Here is an 18,025-nt window from a genome sequence, read left to right on the forward strand (position 1 = left end):
TGGGCTTTATTTTATCCAATCCACATAATTTAAACAAGTTTTCGTCAAGGTATTGCCATGACTGTATTTCATCTAACACTCTACTTAGGGAAGTGCTAGTACCAGTTAATGTTGTATTTTTATCCTTAGGGAATGCTAGAAAGGTAAATGTTTTGCTAATGTTAATATTCCTTACTTCTGAAAGGAATATTTACACATTGTAGGAATTGCATGTTGCAGCTTTTACTCAGAGACAGCATTGCTTTAGAGAAGCATGGTCCTGGTAATTTGATATCTTTTAAGCCAAACACAAACATTAGGGTTCAGCTTTCACTGGCAGCCTGGAATGCATAGTGTTTCCATGTGACATGAAAACGTGCAATGAAACCTTCCGAAGGAGGAAAAAAAATGTTACTATCGTGAGAGTTTCATAGATAGCATTTATAAATGTTTGTGTTTTGTTGGGATTTTTTTCTGCTTTTTAAAGTTATGATTCTTGTCATGTCAAAATGGGATTATCGAGCGATTTTCACTTTGTTTAAAATGTGTTTAAACTTTCCATTCTAATTATTTTGTGCTCTTTACAGGTACACCAGAAGTATTGCAGTAGGGCCCAAAGAAATATGGGATGATCCTCTGGAAGAAAATCCTAAAAGCTCGGAAGTTTTAAATCCTATAGACATGGAACCTGTGGATGAAGGACATTTCAGATTGATTTCTAACAAAGAGATACATGGAAGAATTAGTCACATTGTGTCTCCTAGTAAAATTTTTGTACAATTATTGTCATCAGAAAGTGTACTGAAAAGGTACTAAAATTCAGAGAACTTCTCTTGAGTTAAGATGTTCTTACTACAGAGTGGTGAGGTATAGTTAGAACAAATTCTGAATAGAGTTGCATTTGACACTGTACTTTTTGAAGGCTGCTGACTTATGTTGCTTTGTTGAGGAAAGCATAGGAACAAAAGACAAGTTGGTGCTATGTTGTAGTTTATTAATACTTCTGATTCCGAATTAAGTACGTGATCTGACTTCTATTTCAAATCAGTTTTAATGTAGTAAGTATTGGGCCCAATGCAACACTGTCCAGAAAGATTGAGTCTTTTTGTTCTTTCTTTTCCCTTTCCCATTCCTTCATTAGAAGTCTGGTTAAAGAATACCAGTATCCTAAGTCATAGAATTACTATAGTAGTAGTAATTTTTTTCATCATGATTCCAGTAAACTGTTAGGAAGTTTGAAGAAAATTTCTAGACATAGTGTATCAGCCATCTTTTCGTAGATATTTAGGTAACATTTAGGTAGTAGTGCCTACTGTTTGAAGACAGATAAGTGGATATATTGTGGCTTACTGTAAGTTGCTTATTTTCTTATTTATCTTTTTACCTTCTTGATTGTAACTATCTAGAGTTCCATTTAATTAGTCATGACACTAAATGAGCACCACGCTCTCAAACTGTCAAGAGAAAACACTGAATCTTTCAAATAGTGCTATATAATGTGGTCAGGATCTCTCAGATTAATTCCATGGTTTAAGAAAACATGGTAGGTTTACAGAATTTTAATCAGGGTGCATGTGTTTTGTAGCTCCCATTTCATGTATTTCTGTGTCATGAAGAAAAGCTACAATACTGTGTGTCTGTTAAACAGCTTCTGAAACTTTACTGTATGCTAGTTAAACAGTGATTGATTCAATAAGCCCTTTACTCATTCTGTAAAATTTTACCACTAGAAAAGTGTCTTTTGAATGTTAGTTTACAGGAGGAGATGGCTTCCATTTACAAAGAATCCCAGCCACAGTCTGTGAAGTGGGAAAGTAGTATGCACTGTGCTGTTTACGTACGTGATGTGGGACAGTGGCAAAGAGGTCAAATAAACAGGATTGTCTCTGAAACAAGTGCACAGGTAAACAGGTTTCATGCTTTCATTTCTAAACTTGTAAGCATTCATTGATTAAAATAAGGTCATATCTTTGCTTCTTACTTCTGTGTTAATATTTTCTCATATGGTCTCTTGCTTTTCTGGAGAGTTAAGTTGTATGTTGCTGCAAATAAGTTGACTGTCTCATCAAAGCTCAAATGCAGGGAACCTGGTAGTTGAAGAAGGCTCAGGAGGTAGACTTCCTGTGTGTTTACACTAAATTTTGGAACATGGTTCAGATTCCCAAGCTATAGTCTTAATAATTTAGATTAGATTCCAGAAGGTGTGTGAAACTGAAGGTCACAGTAATTCAAACTTAACGATCCTTGTTAAAAGACAGTGCCAGCTGAACGACGTGCAGCACCACAGAAACGTATGTAGTCATGCTGTTGCTTGAACCCTAAACTGGTGGTGATGCACTTTGCCATGTAGGTATAACATCTTGTAACCTCTCACACAGTGCTGCTTTAAACGTATTTTGTTGCACCAATTTGAAAATAGTGAGCATCAGAAAAAGCATTTTGTGACTAGATACTTACTTGCCTCAAAAATAAGAGTGGTTTTGTAATCATACAGGTAATCTAGGACTGGGTTACCATTGGTTCTCTACACCATCATTGGGTTATGCCCAGAGGTCTTCTTAGTAGGAAGCAGAAGTGAGAATTCCTATACTTCTGATTTGCATCATCTGCTTTCTGAGCCTAAGAGCCCTCAGAAAGCTATTAACCACATCAGAATAAAAAACAGGGGTTGAAGGGGAGCGATTTCAGCAAGTTTTGGTTTTACAAAAGGTCTGTAAATTCATTTAACCCCCTTTGAGCACATTTGTGTGGTTTATCTCCTTGTTATGCTGTGGTAGTCATTTGTATTGTGTGATGAAGTACTTCATTACCAAGATTCAACAAATGGCTTTTGCAATGCTTGAAATTTTTTTAACCTCTTCAGGCATGTTTTGAATTATCATTCCTTACAGATAACTGAGAGGTTTTTTTCTGTTTGATTTTGTTTCTTGCCTGTAATAGGTAGTACTTTACGATTCTGGAGCTGAAAAAACAGTGGAGATCAGCTGTCTAAGAAAACTTGAGGAAAATATGAAGATAATTAGGACATTAGCAATAGAATGTTCATTGACAGATATAAGGTAGGCTTTCCCTTATACTGAGTTGCAGCGTTAGAAACTAATGATGATATAATTTATTTTGCTGTGTAAGCACTGATTATCTAAGATTTGGATGTGGTTTCCTTTTTGAATAAAGAAGAAATGGGGTGGTGGCTGTGATTTTGTTTTGTAAAGGTTTGGGTTTTTTTTTTTTAAGGGTTACACTACATAGCAGTAAAGCGGAAACTGTGCTGTAGAAATAAATAGTATTTATAGGATGAATTATGAAATAATGAACAGATTTATTTCACTGAATTGTTTTTCCCTCAGCTCAGAATTTGAGTTGAATCAAATCTTACAAAACTGCAAGAAGGTCTCTTCTAGACTGTTAAGACTGTTGTCATACTTCTGGAACTCATTGTCCTCCTCACTTTAAAATTTTGGGGTTATACTTCTTTTATCCTTCCTGTCATAAAGATCCAGAAATGAATAATCATTTCATTTTACTGTCGATTAATGGAGATTGTGTTTTTTTTCCCTGACAGTTCAGGAAGTTTGAAAAAGAAAAAAAACAACAACCAAATCAAATTCTCAGTAAGGGGGAGGGTTTATGGTTACTCTCAGGAGACACCAACTTCTCTTGTACTAGAGACTATCATTTGTTCTGTGTTAGACCAACAGGTGGAAGCACACAGTGGACAGCAACAGTGTGTGAATTCTTATCCTGTTTCCTAACCGGAGTACAAGTAAAAATAATCGTACAGGTTTGTAATCAAAACCAGTAGTATTTGTAAAATTTCTGCCAGGCTGTCTGTTAATTCAGTTTTTCTCTGAATATTTTACTCTTAAAAGTCTTGAATGGAACTTGCTTAGATAGCTGTTTGCTGTAGGGAAAAAGCTATATTCTTCTTTATAGGAAAAGGTATTTTCTTCTTTCTGCTCTATTTGTGTTATTCACCAGAGCATTAGAGCAGTTTGTCTACCTAGTGTGGAAAGAACTTAGTCTTAAATATATTTAGTTACTGGAGAATAATATCTGTATTTATGGAATCACTGGGTGCTGACATCCTTTATGGACAGATAAGCAGGATGCTCAAGTTGTTGAGAATGATTTCAGCAGTTACTATATTAGTTTTCAGGCATCAAAGACGGAAAGAATTAATCCAGTGGTGTGTCAACGTCATTATAATTGATTTCTTTATCCCCTCTATTAAAAAAAAGTATTAATTTAAGGGTTTGGTTTGTTCAGTGTCTGTTGGAGCTGCCAGTGAGGTTTTACATTATGTAAGGAAATAAAATCAGTGATGAGTGAAGTTATTTATGAGTGGGTTTAAGGCTCCTGCTGGAGGAAAGCAAGTGTCTGGCAGCTGATTCTAATAAAACAAGGCGAAAAAGCAAGGTTGTATTCTGTTACTTTCTTTTTAATGCCACGTTCAGAATAGTTGATAAAATGTTGGGAACTGTCACATGGATTAAATAAGTTTTGTCTTCTGATGGGGATGTCAGTTGTTCAAGGATGTCTGATTTGCAGTCAGTACTAATAAAATGAAAAATCTGCCTGTAGTTTAGAGGAAATGCATATTGTAATATGTTGTCCAGCTCTCTCATTTTTTCCAGGAAAGTGATGGGGCGTGTGCACTGCCTGTGAAAATTCTTTACAAAGATGAAACAGGAAAAATGATCGATACTTCTGAATACCTTATTGAACGGGGTTTGGCGCTCAGAAGCAGAAGGTTTGGATGCTTTTATATTCTTGCAGACTCTGATATTCACATTGGGATAAGCTAATAAATAATTTAAAAATTTGGATTGTCCTCTGCAGCATATGTAGCAACAGAACTCCATCTTCAGTGAACTTATTTGAACATAATGTTATTTGTTGTATCCATTGCACATTTCAGTTCTCTAGGTTGGTAGACAAGATGTTTGACAGTATTTTAACAAGCATTTGTCACCTTTTTGTGTTTGGTTTTTTTATTTCTATTATTTTATGCTTTGACACTTCTCAAGTTCTTTGTCAGTTAATATATTAATATGATTTGATTGAATCTGCTAGAACTGATACAGCTGGTATGGCACACTCAGCCTCCAAGGAACATGTTAAAGTATATGTAGAGCAAGAGAACACGCAACTGGATGGTTATAATTCCAAACCTGCATGTGCAAGAAACAGAGCTGTTCCAGAGGAGAACATCACTGTTTCAGAGAGTGAACGAAAACCATTCAAAACACTGCCTCATTCAGGAATGGATGCAACATATAAATTTCCTGTTGTACCTGAAGCAAAAATTTTTCAAGCCATAGTGAGTTGCATTGGAGGTGATGGAACTATTTATATAATACCTAAATCATATGGTAAGTTTACGTAGAGGAAAATACATTTGTCTATGAATCTGAGCAGTCTGGTGTATCAGAATATACCAGATACATGTTCTAGTATACATGTGCTGAATCAGAACACAGTTCTAGAAGATTCCTGTTGGGAGAGGTGCTACTGGGAGGTGATGTGTCCTTGGGCATGCAGTGTGAGGGGCAGGTGCCCCTCTCCCATGGGGAGAGGTGTCCTGCAGCTTCCCAGCAGAGGAAACCCAAATCCCCAGGAGGTGTTGCTCTGTCCTTTAAATCAGCTCTCCTGTCCTCCCACCATCCCAAGAAATCCAGAAAACCCAAGCATTTGGATGGGCAGTTTACTTGCCTTTCTTCTCTAGGCAGTACTGGGTAAGGCAGCAGGTGCTTTATTTTATAATGTTGAAATTGTGATACATTTTACTATTAAAGTAAATGAAGTAACTTACTTAAAGTAACCAAGTACAGTCATAAAGATTCTTACAAATTAGCCTGGTTCTCATATATTACTGGATATTTTCCTGCAGTTTGAGCTCAGTACCCAAGTTCCTTGGGCTCTTTATTTGTATTGTGATAGATTCTGTACCTCATAATGTTTTCTGTTGGAAATGGATTAATTTTTATCTGACAGATGCAGTGTCAGTCTTCAGTAGCATGATAATATATCATGCTTTAGAAAAATGTTTACATACAAGAACATTAATTTATGGTTTTTGCTCCACAAGTGCATTTAACTACTAGATCACACCATAAAACTTTGAGATTCAAAGTACAGAAACCCCACTTGCCCAGGACTGAGTTGTTCCTGCAGTTAGTGCTGTAGGCTGTACCCACAGCAGAAGAGGTTCTACTGGACACCTGCTTTGTGGTGTTTCATGGTGTCCTGCCACTGTCTTTGGGACTCTGTTGTCTTGTTTGTGCTTTGTATGGCTCTTGTGTTAGTCCTGCCAAGGTGTTGGATACAAAATTTATAGACCCTTCTTCTCTGAGATTAGAATCCAGAATTAAGGGCTTCAGAATTAGAAATGCAGTTTACTTTTCATTTTAACTAGCAAGTTGTTAACGTTTACTAGATGTTGAACATACATATTGTATCAGTGTTGGAAAGTATTTTTTGTAGCAGCATGTGTATTTTATGTTTATATATGTCCTCAGCTGAATCTGATGGGTTTTAGTGATGAAAATATTTTGTATAAATGTTATAGACTATTTTGAATTTTTTTTTTTTTGTTTCCCCCTCACCCAAGAAATTGCACTAAGCAGATTGATGACTGAAATACAAAATACCTTCAAAGGCCTTGGTCTTCTGATACCCTACTGCTGGAAAAAGGGAGAAGCTTGTGTTGTAAGAGGATCAGATACCATGTGGTATCGAGGTAAAGTTATAGAAGTCTGCAGTAGTACTCTCCAGGTAAGTTCGATTATATGGGGGAGGACGGTGTATGAATGTGTGCATATGTATTTAAAAAAAAAAAGGCAAATAATCCAATCCCCTAAACTAAACTTAGGATCCCACACTTTTTCATTCAGCTGACCTGACAATGCAGATGCTCATTTTACTTAGAAGTGTGATTACTTTCCTGAATTTTACATTTATTTTAAAGATGAATTCTGTCTACCTGTTCAAGTTGTCACCATTTTTTCCCATAGTTTTCCAAGTAATGGTAAGCTTTCTTGAGTAAAAAGCTACCTTTGGTCACCTGCAAGTAATCCCTTTTGAGTTTTTGGTTCTTTAATTGTTCATACCACGTGCAGAGTGCTTTGAAAACAATTAGGTTTAGCATCCCCCTGCCCTGTCCCCACCCAGAAAGTAGTGGCTCTCTGCTTATTTTGAATTCTTTCTGCTGCACAGATATAGAGCTGCTTTTTCTCATTAGTTGTTAATCTTACCTAACCTCTTGAGTCTGCTCATGAATTTTTGAGTGTAGATTTGCAAAGTCTTGACACTATCCTAGTTCACAAACTCTTGCAAGAGAAGTTTAGAAACTGAACTTATAATCTGCCATACCAGTTTTTAATACTTTCCTTCATTTCCATTTTGTCACATCACCTACTTACCATCACGCCATTATTTTGTTTCTCTAAAAAAGTGGATGCTGTAAATGAACACTTCCTCCTATTAAACTTTACTGAAATTATTCCTGCTTTTTTAAGTTAAGCTTTGCATTTCATATAGGTACAGTACATAGACCGTGGTTACATAGAGAGCATTCCTCAGTGTCATCTGTATCCAACTACATTTTATACTGATATTCCTCCCTTTTGCATCCCATGTCAGCTCTACAAGACATTACCGGTGAGTAATGGCAAATTTGGGTTAGTAGGTAGCTACTCACATCAATGCACTGTTTAATCATAGAAAAGTTTAGACTAGTTGCTGGTATTTTTTCTTGCCTATATGGATGCAGAGAAGACCTGATGAGGATCATCTCAGCAAGACAGCCTTTTATCAGGAACAGACAGATGGCTTTATGAAGGGACCATGCTTCAAAAGCAGCTGTCATTGGAGTTAAAACCTTTGTGAGACAGGACACTGCAGTGGTTGGCAGGGTGATACTCTGAAGTGGCAATTTGTTTTGTAATAGCAACAAAAAGTAAGGCCTGGATTTCTTAATGGAGAATGGCCAGAAAATCATAGATCTTCAAGTCCTGCAAAAGTATTTCTGTCATTCTGAACTCTGCTGTGTAGGAAACAATCTAAGCTGATACCAGTGAATTGTTTCAGGGGTTTTTGTTAGTAAGTAATTGGTAGGTAAATAACATCTTGACATATCATCACACCTTGTTTGATTTATATGGTGCATTTAGTAAATTTGAATTACTGAAATTACTAGCTTACTTTTAAAATTACTTTTAAAGAAAGCCTTTTTATTGCTGGAAGCAGTTAAAGAGATGAAGAAAGACTGCAACTCCAGCAAGGCCAGGGGGGTTTGCAATATCCATCCTGCTGGTGCAGACCTCAGACTGCCGGAAATGCCTGGACCTACCTCCTGGGGCCGGGACAGGCAGCAGACCTGCCTGCAAAAGGTTTGCCCTTGTAGGGGACCTCCTGCAACAGGTGGCTGAGCTGCAGGGGGTGGTGAGAGATCTGTGTAATGTCAGGAAAACTGAGAAGGAGTTAGATAGCTGATTTCAGGTGCAGTCTACAGTGGCCCTACAGCCAGTGACTGAACAGCCAGAAACTCTCCCAGTGCCACACAAAGAAGGGGGGGGGGGGCAGTAATGCAGAAGAATGGAAGCTTGCAATGGCAAGGACCTGCAGGAAGCAGAGACTTCCCCCAAAGTTCAAGGTGCACTCGTGGAACTGCTTTGACACTCTTGCAGGCTGACGAGGACAGGCATGTCACATCAGCTGAGTAAGGCAGCACCATCTGCTCCCCGTGCAACCACCAGTGCAGCTAACAAAGAGTGATGGGTGACAGCAGTGGGTGCTCTCTAGAGAAGTGTGCTGCTTACTGGGGGCTCGTATCATGGGCATCACGGGGTGACTGCCAGGCCTCACACCATTCACTCACTATAACCTGCTGCTGTTCATGTTGGCCCCAGAGATACAGCTGGGAGCAGTCTGAGGAGTATCGAGAAGGGTTGCAGATCCCAAGAGCAGTAGTGAGGTCTGTGGAGCCCTGGCACTTTTTTTCTTCTGTCCTGCCTGTGAAAGGGAAGGGATTTGAAAGGGCCAGTCCAATCTGGTGAGTTAAGAAATTGTTACGGAACTGATGCCACAGCCAGGGGTTTGACTGCTTGCACAGTGGCACCTGCTTTGAGAAACCTGGTCTGCTGGGGGCCTATGGGGTCCATCTGTCAGAGAGGGACAAGAGCATCTTTGGTCATCGGCTTGTCAGCCCTGGAGAGGGGTTGCAGATCAGCAGGAGAGCATCTGAAGAGCACCACCTGTTGGAGCAAGTCCAGAGGAAGGCAACAAAGATGATCAGAGGGCTGGAGCACCTCTCCTGTAAAGAGAGACTGAGAGAGGCGGGGCTCTTCAGTCTGGAGATGAGAAGGCACCAGGGAGACCTTATACCTTCCAGTATCTAAAGGGGACTACAAGAGAGCTGGGAAGAGATTCCTTACAAGGGCATGCAGTGACAGGACAAGGGGGGGATGGCTTCAAATTGACAGAGGGCAAATTTAGATTTGATATCAAAAAGAAAAGCTTCACTATGAGGGCGGTGAGATGCTGAAACAGGTTGCCTGGAGAAGTTGCAGATGCACTGTCCCCAAAGTGTTCAAGGCCAGGTTGGATTGGGCTTGGAGCAACCCAGTCTAGTGGAAGGTGTCCCTGCCCACAGCAGGAGGGGTGGAGCTAGATGATCTTTAAGGTCCTTTCTAACCAAAACCATTGTATGTTTCTGTGAAAGACAGGCTTGTAAGCCTTTGGGATTGGGAAGCAAACAGATACTGTGGGAACTAAAGGAAGTATTTCAGGTATTGTGTTTTGCTGTCTCTTGTTTTAGATGAATTCTGTGTCTTTGGATTATGCTTCAGGCAATCGTGTACACTTACGTTATTATGTACATAGTAAAGGTTAGACTTGGCAAGCTGCATCTTTCTAAGCCATTCCACAATCTGAAAATTGTGGGTTGGTGTTGTCACATAAGTTTTAATGCACCAAATAGCAGATAATATTTAAATGGTTGTAGACAAATCAGACTAAGGATGTGTATTTTCAAATAAGTTTGTTTAATGATAGTCATGTATCTTCACCTGGTTTAGGAAAAGGAATAATATTACTTGTCAGCATCTTAATGTGTGGGTTTCTTGCTTCTCTCCAAATAGATTGGAAATTTTTGGCAGCAGGATGCAGTGGGTTGCCTTCAAGAACTACTTACAAATGAAGAGGTTGAAATACATGTTGAGGTAGCTTGCTTTGTTCATAGATGTGGAAGTTTATTTTTCAGGACTTTTTTTCCCTTTTAACTGGTATTAAAAATAATATATGAAGGAACATAGTAGTAAATGTATTTCTTAGACAAAAATAAAACTAAACTTGTTTCTCCTGTGACTTGACCTTTATTATAGTTTTCAGGCCTTAAATGTGTCCCTTAGAGATAGTCACATTTTTTCACCCTGTTTATATTCTGTGTTGCAACAGCAACAAGTTTATGCAACAGCATAAATTCTTTTAAATTCTGTTTTAAGTGATTAAATTTTGACATAGTTAAGTAGGGACATGCTTAAATTTTTATCTTAACTTTATAGGGAAACATCATCTTCATTGCCTGAAAACAAGCAATTTCAAATAGTTTAATTTCTAATAATAAATAGTGAAAGAGAAGGGTTTGAATGAGCAAACATGGGATAATATTTCAGTGTTCAAATGAGTAGTTGATGCTGCCATTCCAGAGCTAGATATATTCTCATTTGTGTCATAACTTACGTTAGTAGCCATCCTTATTTGTTTTGTATCTTTGATGAATGAATATGGTGCATGTCAGCATGAGAGGTTTGAATTTCCTGGTCACTATTTCTAAAACCTCAGTCACACTATTACTATCATATACCTATTTTGTCTTGTGTAAACAGAAATTACCAGATAACCCATGGGACAAATTGTCCATCAGGCTGTATTTTGGTGGGATTTCACTTTCATCCTTCATGGCACACCAGAAGTACTGTGTTGCTGAAGACTGTCAGGATGTACAAAAGCTGGTGAGACTTGCGCGTGTGCATCTATTTCACTGTTGTTATTCCAACATTAAAAAGCTTACTCAGTTTCTTGTGACCTTTGAGGATTGATCTGTACTGTTTTGTGATGTAAACAGCAGTGAGACAAATACACAGGTGTGCAGCATAACAAGTGTAGATACAACACGTGGATAAGATTGTGTGGAATAGTGGGTTGCCAAGAGTTTGTTCCTGGACTCCATAATGAAAACAAATTTTTGCTTTTCTGTTTAAAGTCCAGTTAGTTTTTGTGTTCCTCTAAAACCTAAAATGCTAGGATAGGTTAATATTTTTATCACTTGAAGGGATTTGTGTTATTCATAAAAATATATCCAAGGATGGAGATAATTCAAACTAAATTGAATCAGGTATTTCTGCATAAACCCAGTGATTTCTGAGGGAATTACCTAGGTTCTTTATTCCAAATGTCTGTTGTTCTTTAGGGAAGGATTGAATTTTTCACCTGTCGTCATTGTCCTAAATCCTACACAAGTAACTTCTCTGTATTTTATTTAAATTTTTTTTCTTGGAATCTGAGGATCGGGTTTATTTAAATTGCTAAGACCGTTACTTCATTTTTCTGTTAGTTCTGTTTAAGCCTGCCAGTGTATTTTTCTTTCCAACATACATCTTGGCTTCAGAAGATAATTTTACAGTAGAGTACCCTGCTGTCGCTGCAGAAATTGTACGTTTTGTTGTGCTGTATAGGAGCATAATAGGAGCTGCATTCATGGCCTGTGATCCAGCTGAGCTATGTGCATACTTTAATGCACCAAGGTTTATTTTGTTGTGAACCAAATGGATTAATGACACATAGAATTTCAGACTGTAAAATACATGGTTCTAAAAGAGGATGCTATGCTACTGAGAAAATATGTATCTGTGCTCTACAGTATCTGTTGCCTTTTTGAAAGAGCAATAATTGTGATGGCTGAGTTCATTTATTCTTCGCCTCGCTCTTAAGGGATAACTTGTTCTGGCAAACTGCAGGAACACAGGGGCATGGCATTTAGGATTGATTATCTGTGCTAATTAATTGCTATGATTTTAGTTTTTCTTTATAATTTTTTTTAAATGGAATACATTTTTAAATTAACAGCAATCTGATTACCATGTCAGTATGTTCATATAATTTCAAATATATATTTTTTGTTTTAAAACTGTTAATTAACTAGTTCTCTTACCTTTTAGCTAAAGCTTTTTAAAAAATACCTCGTAAGTGTTGAAAGGAAAAGTTGAGTAATATTTTTTCCATCAAGGACACATTGTTTATTATTATACACATTCTTAGGTAACTCCTTTGAACCCAGAGTCATACCAAAGCTAGTTTCCATTTTGTTACTAACTGTGATGCTCAGCTGAAGTCTGTCTTGGGTCTAGGTGCTCTTTGCAGGAGACGCTCATGTTTCCCCTTCATACATGTTGCCACCACTACCTGTTCCAGGAGATACCTTTCCTGTCAGAGTTTCCCATTTGGTGTCTCCTAAGGAGGTAAGTCTTGTAGACATCTTGCATATATTGCAGTCCCATCAAGCTGGTGAACATGGCTAACAGTTTTAGAGCATTAGAAAGGTTCCAAAATGGCCCTGAGCTATTGATGCAGGTGGTTGCGCAGGGCAGGATCTGAATGAACTCTTAATTGAAATAGCTGCATGGGTGGGGGCAGAGAAATACTAATCATTTCTCTAAAAAGGAGCTTAAAGAGTTACTGTGCTTCTGTCTGGTACTTACCCTGTATAATAAAAAATTAGGTCATTGGATTTTAATCTGGCAGAACAATAGTGATTTTTGTGTAAGCCCACATAATTTTCTGTAGTTCTGGTAGTCTCCCAGACAAAAGGCAGAATGTAATGTGCCTTTCAAACACAGGATTCCTATGTGGACTTTGAATGTTGAGTGATGAAATAGAGAAGAAAAGGGAGCAAGGATGTGCTGAACCTTTCAAACATGGGAACAAGTAGTCTTTTGATAATTGTTGATCACCGATGGAATTTGAAGTTTCTAAGTCATTTGCAAAAATTGTAACATGAGGGCCTTTTCTTGGAGTAGGTTTATATTTGCCTTGATCCTTCTGAGAACCTTACAAAGCAGTCTGCCACAGAGGGAGCTGCCAGCAGTGACTCAGAGAGCCTTGATGCGGCCCTGAAGTGGTGCAATAAAATTGTGGAGTCTCTTCCTCTTCTAACAAACTTCGAAAAAGGTACATTAATGTGTTTATTTTCCCTGTTGTTTCATGTGGATGTACCAAAAGCCTGAATTTCTTTTTGAAGAATAGGAATATTTATATTTCTATGCATCTTTAAATAAAACTTTCTGAGAGTAAGGAATAACACTGCACTGTAGTCATATGATACACTATAATAATGTTTTTACTTGTCATTAAATTGAGGTTTTTGTGTAATTCTGATCCACTGCAAACTGATGGACAGAACACGATTCTGATGACTGTTAAAGTTATGAATTGAGTTTTGATGGCATTTGATAGTAGTGGAACTTTTCCCTTAAGGAACCTGTCACTGAAGCTGTAACTGTGAAAACCTTGCTATTAAATATTCCAAAGACAAAAGTTGTGTATGGAAAAGGATGTAACCAAGGTTTAGAAGTTAACGTGAATCCTAAGGAACATGACTTTAATTATGGATTTCTCCATTTAGGCAAAAAAAATGGGCTTTAATTCTCTTGTCCACAACCATTGGGTCTAAAATAGCGTAAAGTATGTGGGTCTAAATCTTGGTGAAGAAAACAGTTACTGCTAGTACTTGGTTCTGCTAACAAGTGAAATTCTGGTTCGGGTTTTAAGCAGCGTCTGCTTCATGTCCTGCAGACTTATGTCTATTCTCTTACAGATCCATCTTTTTACTAACTGAAATGTGCAACTGAGTCCAAGTTGAGAAGTTTTAACATTAAACTGTTTGGATCACTATCTTTACCAAGCAATTTGCTGTTATTTTTCATCATTGCCATGTGAGGTAGAGAAGCTTGACTTAAATTGCATACTGGTGATTGTGAATTAGAGTTCAGAGAGAATTGGAGGATGCATAGAACAAAATCATACCACGAATTTAAGAAAGAAAAGGAAACTTAGTCTCTGTCACAGAGTAAAGTGGATTTTCAAGTTCAGTTTGTACTGCATTGAGTATTCTGGGGTGTTTTGTGGTGTTCCTTTTTTTCTTTTTACAGAACTGCCTTGCCTTGCAGAATATGTGGATGGCTTATGGTATAGGGCAAAGCTCCTCTCTATTATACAGCTTATCCCTGTTCAGATTCTGGTTCAGTTTGTTGACTACGGTAATTATTTAGTTGCCCCAACAAACAGGTAAATATATAAGAAAAAATGCATGTAAAATATCTTTGTGTATGTATATATGCACTTACATTATTAAATATGTACTTGCAAATAAATATTTTACATCTATTATTATTTATTTTTATATAACTGCATATATATTTTTTATAATTTAGTGTTGGATTGCAGAGAAGGTGGGTTGGCTGGTTAAATAACTTCTGTCTGCAGAGTGTGGGGTTGTGCACCTGCTTCCGTCTCAGGTTGTTCTGAAAAACCCATTATTATAAGATCAGATTTCTCCATTATCTCTGCTTAACCTGTGAGTAGGCTCAGGAGTATAATCGGCTTCTGCACCCAAGAAGCTTACTCAAAACAAGGTGCACAAAAAAAATCCTCTGATCCTGTGAGAACTGCAGGCTGCACAGAAGATAGCTGGGGAATAAGATAAAAGGATAGGGGAGTATCTGAGTAGGACACACCCTGCCCTGCTTGTGTGGAAAATGGAAGTTCAAATCCCTGTTCTGTCTGGTACTGAGCCACACTAAGAACTGCTCCTGTGCTGACACACAGATGTCAGCTGAGTGTATCAAACACCTCAGGCTTTTAGGGTCCCCTAAACTTGTCTGAATTTCTCATATACGCGTATATATATGTATACACACTCACAATGAATATATGTATGTGTGTAGATAGTACTGTCATACACCTGTATATAATACATATATATAGTGCATATGTACATATTTTTTATATGTACTGCTTATTCACACTGACTTGCTCTTGAGTTCATTGGGGAATCTACAAATCGTTGCTGAAGACAAAGGGGGATTTGAACAATTTCCTGCTTCGCATACTGTTGGGGTTGTGGGAGATAGTGTGTTTTATTTCAGGGTTGCATTTCCTGCTCTGCTTCCCCATTCTTTTGCTTCTGGGTTAGAGAGATAGAAGAATGGGGAGATGATAATACAGACCCAAGGTACCTATTTCCAGTAGTGTGTCTAGAGCACATTCAGGCATGAAGCACTTTGTACCTGACATGAAGGTTTGTGGAGCCTGCACTGTGATGATTTGCACTTGGATTTCTGTGCTCAGGTCTTTGTTAGGCACTGGAGACTCCTCCCCAAGTGCTGTGGTAGGGAGGCAGTTTGTGCCAGGTGGGCTGAGAGGTCTGTAGGATGCTGGACTGCTTTGTGATAGTTACTGTGCTAAGTCCTAACTGTGCTAAGGCCTGGGCCTGCCTGCCAGAGGAATTGTTCAGTCTGATGCTGGCATGTTACCACAGAGCAGGGAGTCTGATCCCAGTTTCCACACTGTAAACCTACTACATGAACCATTCAGCAGTCTGCCCTTACATCCTTACTGAGAGTTGAGTTTGACAGGTGGATTGTTGGGGACAAACACTTCTCATTTTTGTTGTAGATTGCGTCACATACCTTACTGTCTGCTGAAGTACCCTGTTAAGGCAGTACGAGTTCTCTTGGCTGGATTTAAACCTGCTTCAGATGACAAAAACACGAAAAGAATTCCTTATTCCCCAGAATGGAGCCTGAATGCATTGTGGGCTATGGTGGACTGTGTGGAAGGAAGACGTCTCTCTGCTTCCATACTTGTGAGAATCACTTTGTTCTTTTTTCTTTTTTTTCTTTTTTTTTTTCCCCTCCTAGCTCTTGCTCAGCCTAAAATTCTTACTAGCACTCTAATTTTTAAGTATTTATTTTACTGTTTACCCTCATAATTTAAAACTGAGAACCATTTACTTTGGAGGAAGGCTAATGAAGAGAGAAAATGATGTGGTGCTCTTTCTAAACATGCAGTCAAAAAGTTTTTGAGCATTCTTGCTGTTTTAAAACCAGTTTTATTTACTTAAAAACTGTATATTCACAGTTCCATTTAAGCAGTGAGTGTAGCCAGTAAAATAACTTTCAGTATTGGTTAGCTTGAGATTTAAATCTGTTACTGTCAACTCTGTCAACTTTCAGACTCTTTCACCAGAGGTCACCATTTCTTTGTATGGAGATGACAAAAAACTAGTTCATCTGAAACTGATAGAAATGGGACTTGCAGAGTTGGATGAGTGACATGTAAGTACAGTGACTATGAACTACAAGTTCATACTATTCTGGAAGGATGATTTCAGAAGTTTAAAGCAAAGTATAAACTGCCAGTAATGTTGACAACTAGAATTTATTTTAAAAAAATCCCTTCTGTCCACTTTGACTCTGTTAATGAATTATTTAATATAAAACAAAAAGCTGTTAAAAAAATTATTTTATTTACATACTATTACTGAAACCCACAGTTACAGGTTTAAGAACTAGCAAGTACTGAAACAAAGAGCCCTAAGGTGATACAACATAAAGAGCTTTTGCTGCCAGTAACTGAAGAAGGTAGTTTGCAGATGTGTGGCAGAGCGCTCTGCCCATATGATAAAAATTAATTTTATTTTAGGCATTTGATCTCAATGGCAGGTGCCAGTGGTTACTCAGTCAAACATCCATGAATGACATGTTGATGTCCATAGATCTAGTCAAACATGGAATATTTTTAATTAAGAGCTTTACACCGTGTTATCCATAGAGAACAGCAGAGACTTGGATTTTCAGATTTCTTGGCTGACTCTCTTATCTAGTATTTTTTCCCTCCCATTTAATAAGCACTCTTCTAATAGATGTTTACAGATAATGTTCCAGACATCCTTTGATCTTGAAATAGTGAAACTTTATATTCACATCTCAATCTTTTTTGACCATGGAGTCCTAAGTATTGTTCTGTGATACCCTTTTCACAGGAGTGGGTAGAACTAGATGTACAGTGGTAAAGAAACAGATAAAAAGCTGATGCTAGGCACAGTTGTTCTAGTATCTTGTTAGAAGACTTGAAGGGAAGATGATAGTTCTGTTATTGTGACGTAACTCCTCCTTGTGTTTCAGGTTTATTTGATGACAGACATCTCCAGCACCAGTCTAGTATAGGGAGCAAACAGTTTGGGTGGGGGAGCACTACTGTCTTTATTCCGAACCATGTTTGCATTGTTGCTGTTTCCTGTTTCTGTTGTTACACCTCTTTCACTTCAGAGTTTAGGGAATAAAGTTTGTTCAGCATGCATCTGAAAGCTTGTTTTCCTTTACTGCTACAGTGTGTAAGGTTTGTTTGGATGTCTCTATTGTACTAAATCTTCTACATGCAAAGCTCAGCCCCTTTCAGTCTCCCTGTGGAAAGTTTTGTCTAGATCATGGAGGAAAACACATGCACAATGAAGACTCCACAGCCTCTCCAGGCAACCACTTACAGTGCCCAGTCACCCTCACAGTAGAAAAGCCTCTTGCTGTTCAGAGGGAGCCTCCTGTGCTCCAGTTTGTGCTCACACACACATATCCTTACACATCTGTATCCTCAAGCTCCTATGAAAGAAAGCAAGAGTACAAAGCTGACCTTAAGTAGTGGTGCCCAGGTGTGCTGTGAAGGCAGCTTACCGGGCTAGACAAGCAGTTCTCACTGCTTCCCCATGAGTACAAAATGGCATAGACAAAGTAAGGACAGAGCTTGCTTTCACTGAGGAGAAAAGGGGGGAGGGAACAGAAGGGACAAGGTGAAGAAAGTGAATACCTTCTACTGTGCAAGAGAATGAAATGAAATTTTCACCATCCACAGAAATGGAATTGGAGCAGCCAGCCTGGTAGCAACCCTTTTCTAGAGTAAGTACTGCAGAATTTTAAAAGACAAGTCACCTTAA

The 18,025-nt window shown here is 38.2% G+C and overlaps 1 protein-coding gene across 1 annotated transcript in view; it reads left to right on the forward strand.

Annotated features, from left to right (window-relative positions):
- Positions 1-17,406, forward strand: part of RNF17 (ring finger protein 17) — a 39,969-nt gene extending 22,563 nt beyond the window's left edge. Inside the window, exons 21-36 of the mRNA XM_025894996.2 lie at positions 567-788; positions 1,732-1,882; positions 2,920-3,038; positions 3,670-3,760; positions 4,614-4,729; positions 5,053-5,351; positions 6,590-6,753; positions 7,519-7,638; positions 10,119-10,199; positions 10,866-10,991; positions 12,387-12,497; positions 13,056-13,206; positions 14,187-14,322; positions 15,712-15,901; positions 16,272-16,373; positions 17,223-17,406. Of these exons, the coding sequence (XP_025750781.1) occupies positions 567-788; positions 1,732-1,882; positions 2,920-3,038; positions 3,670-3,760; positions 4,614-4,729; positions 5,053-5,351; positions 6,590-6,753; positions 7,519-7,638; positions 10,119-10,199; positions 10,866-10,991; positions 12,387-12,497; positions 13,056-13,206; positions 14,187-14,322; positions 15,712-15,901; positions 16,272-16,370 (2,176 nt within the window). The 3' untranslated portion in view covers positions 16,371-16,373; positions 17,223-17,406. The remainder of the gene's footprint in view (positions 1-566; positions 789-1,731; positions 1,883-2,919; positions 3,039-3,669; positions 3,761-4,613; positions 4,730-5,052; positions 5,352-6,589; positions 6,754-7,518; positions 7,639-10,118; positions 10,200-10,865; positions 10,992-12,386; positions 12,498-13,055; positions 13,207-14,186; positions 14,323-15,711; positions 15,902-16,271; positions 16,374-17,222) is intronic.
- Positions 17,407-18,025: the final 619 nt, after the last annotated feature.

Source organism: Manacus vitellinus, unplaced genomic scaffold (assembly GCF_001715985.3).
Source record: "Manacus vitellinus isolate BGI_N305 unplaced genomic scaffold, ASM171598v3 scaffold_2_pilon, whole genome shotgun sequence".
Classification (NCBI taxonomy): Eukaryota; Metazoa; Chordata; class Aves; order Passeriformes; family Pipridae; genus Manacus; species Manacus vitellinus.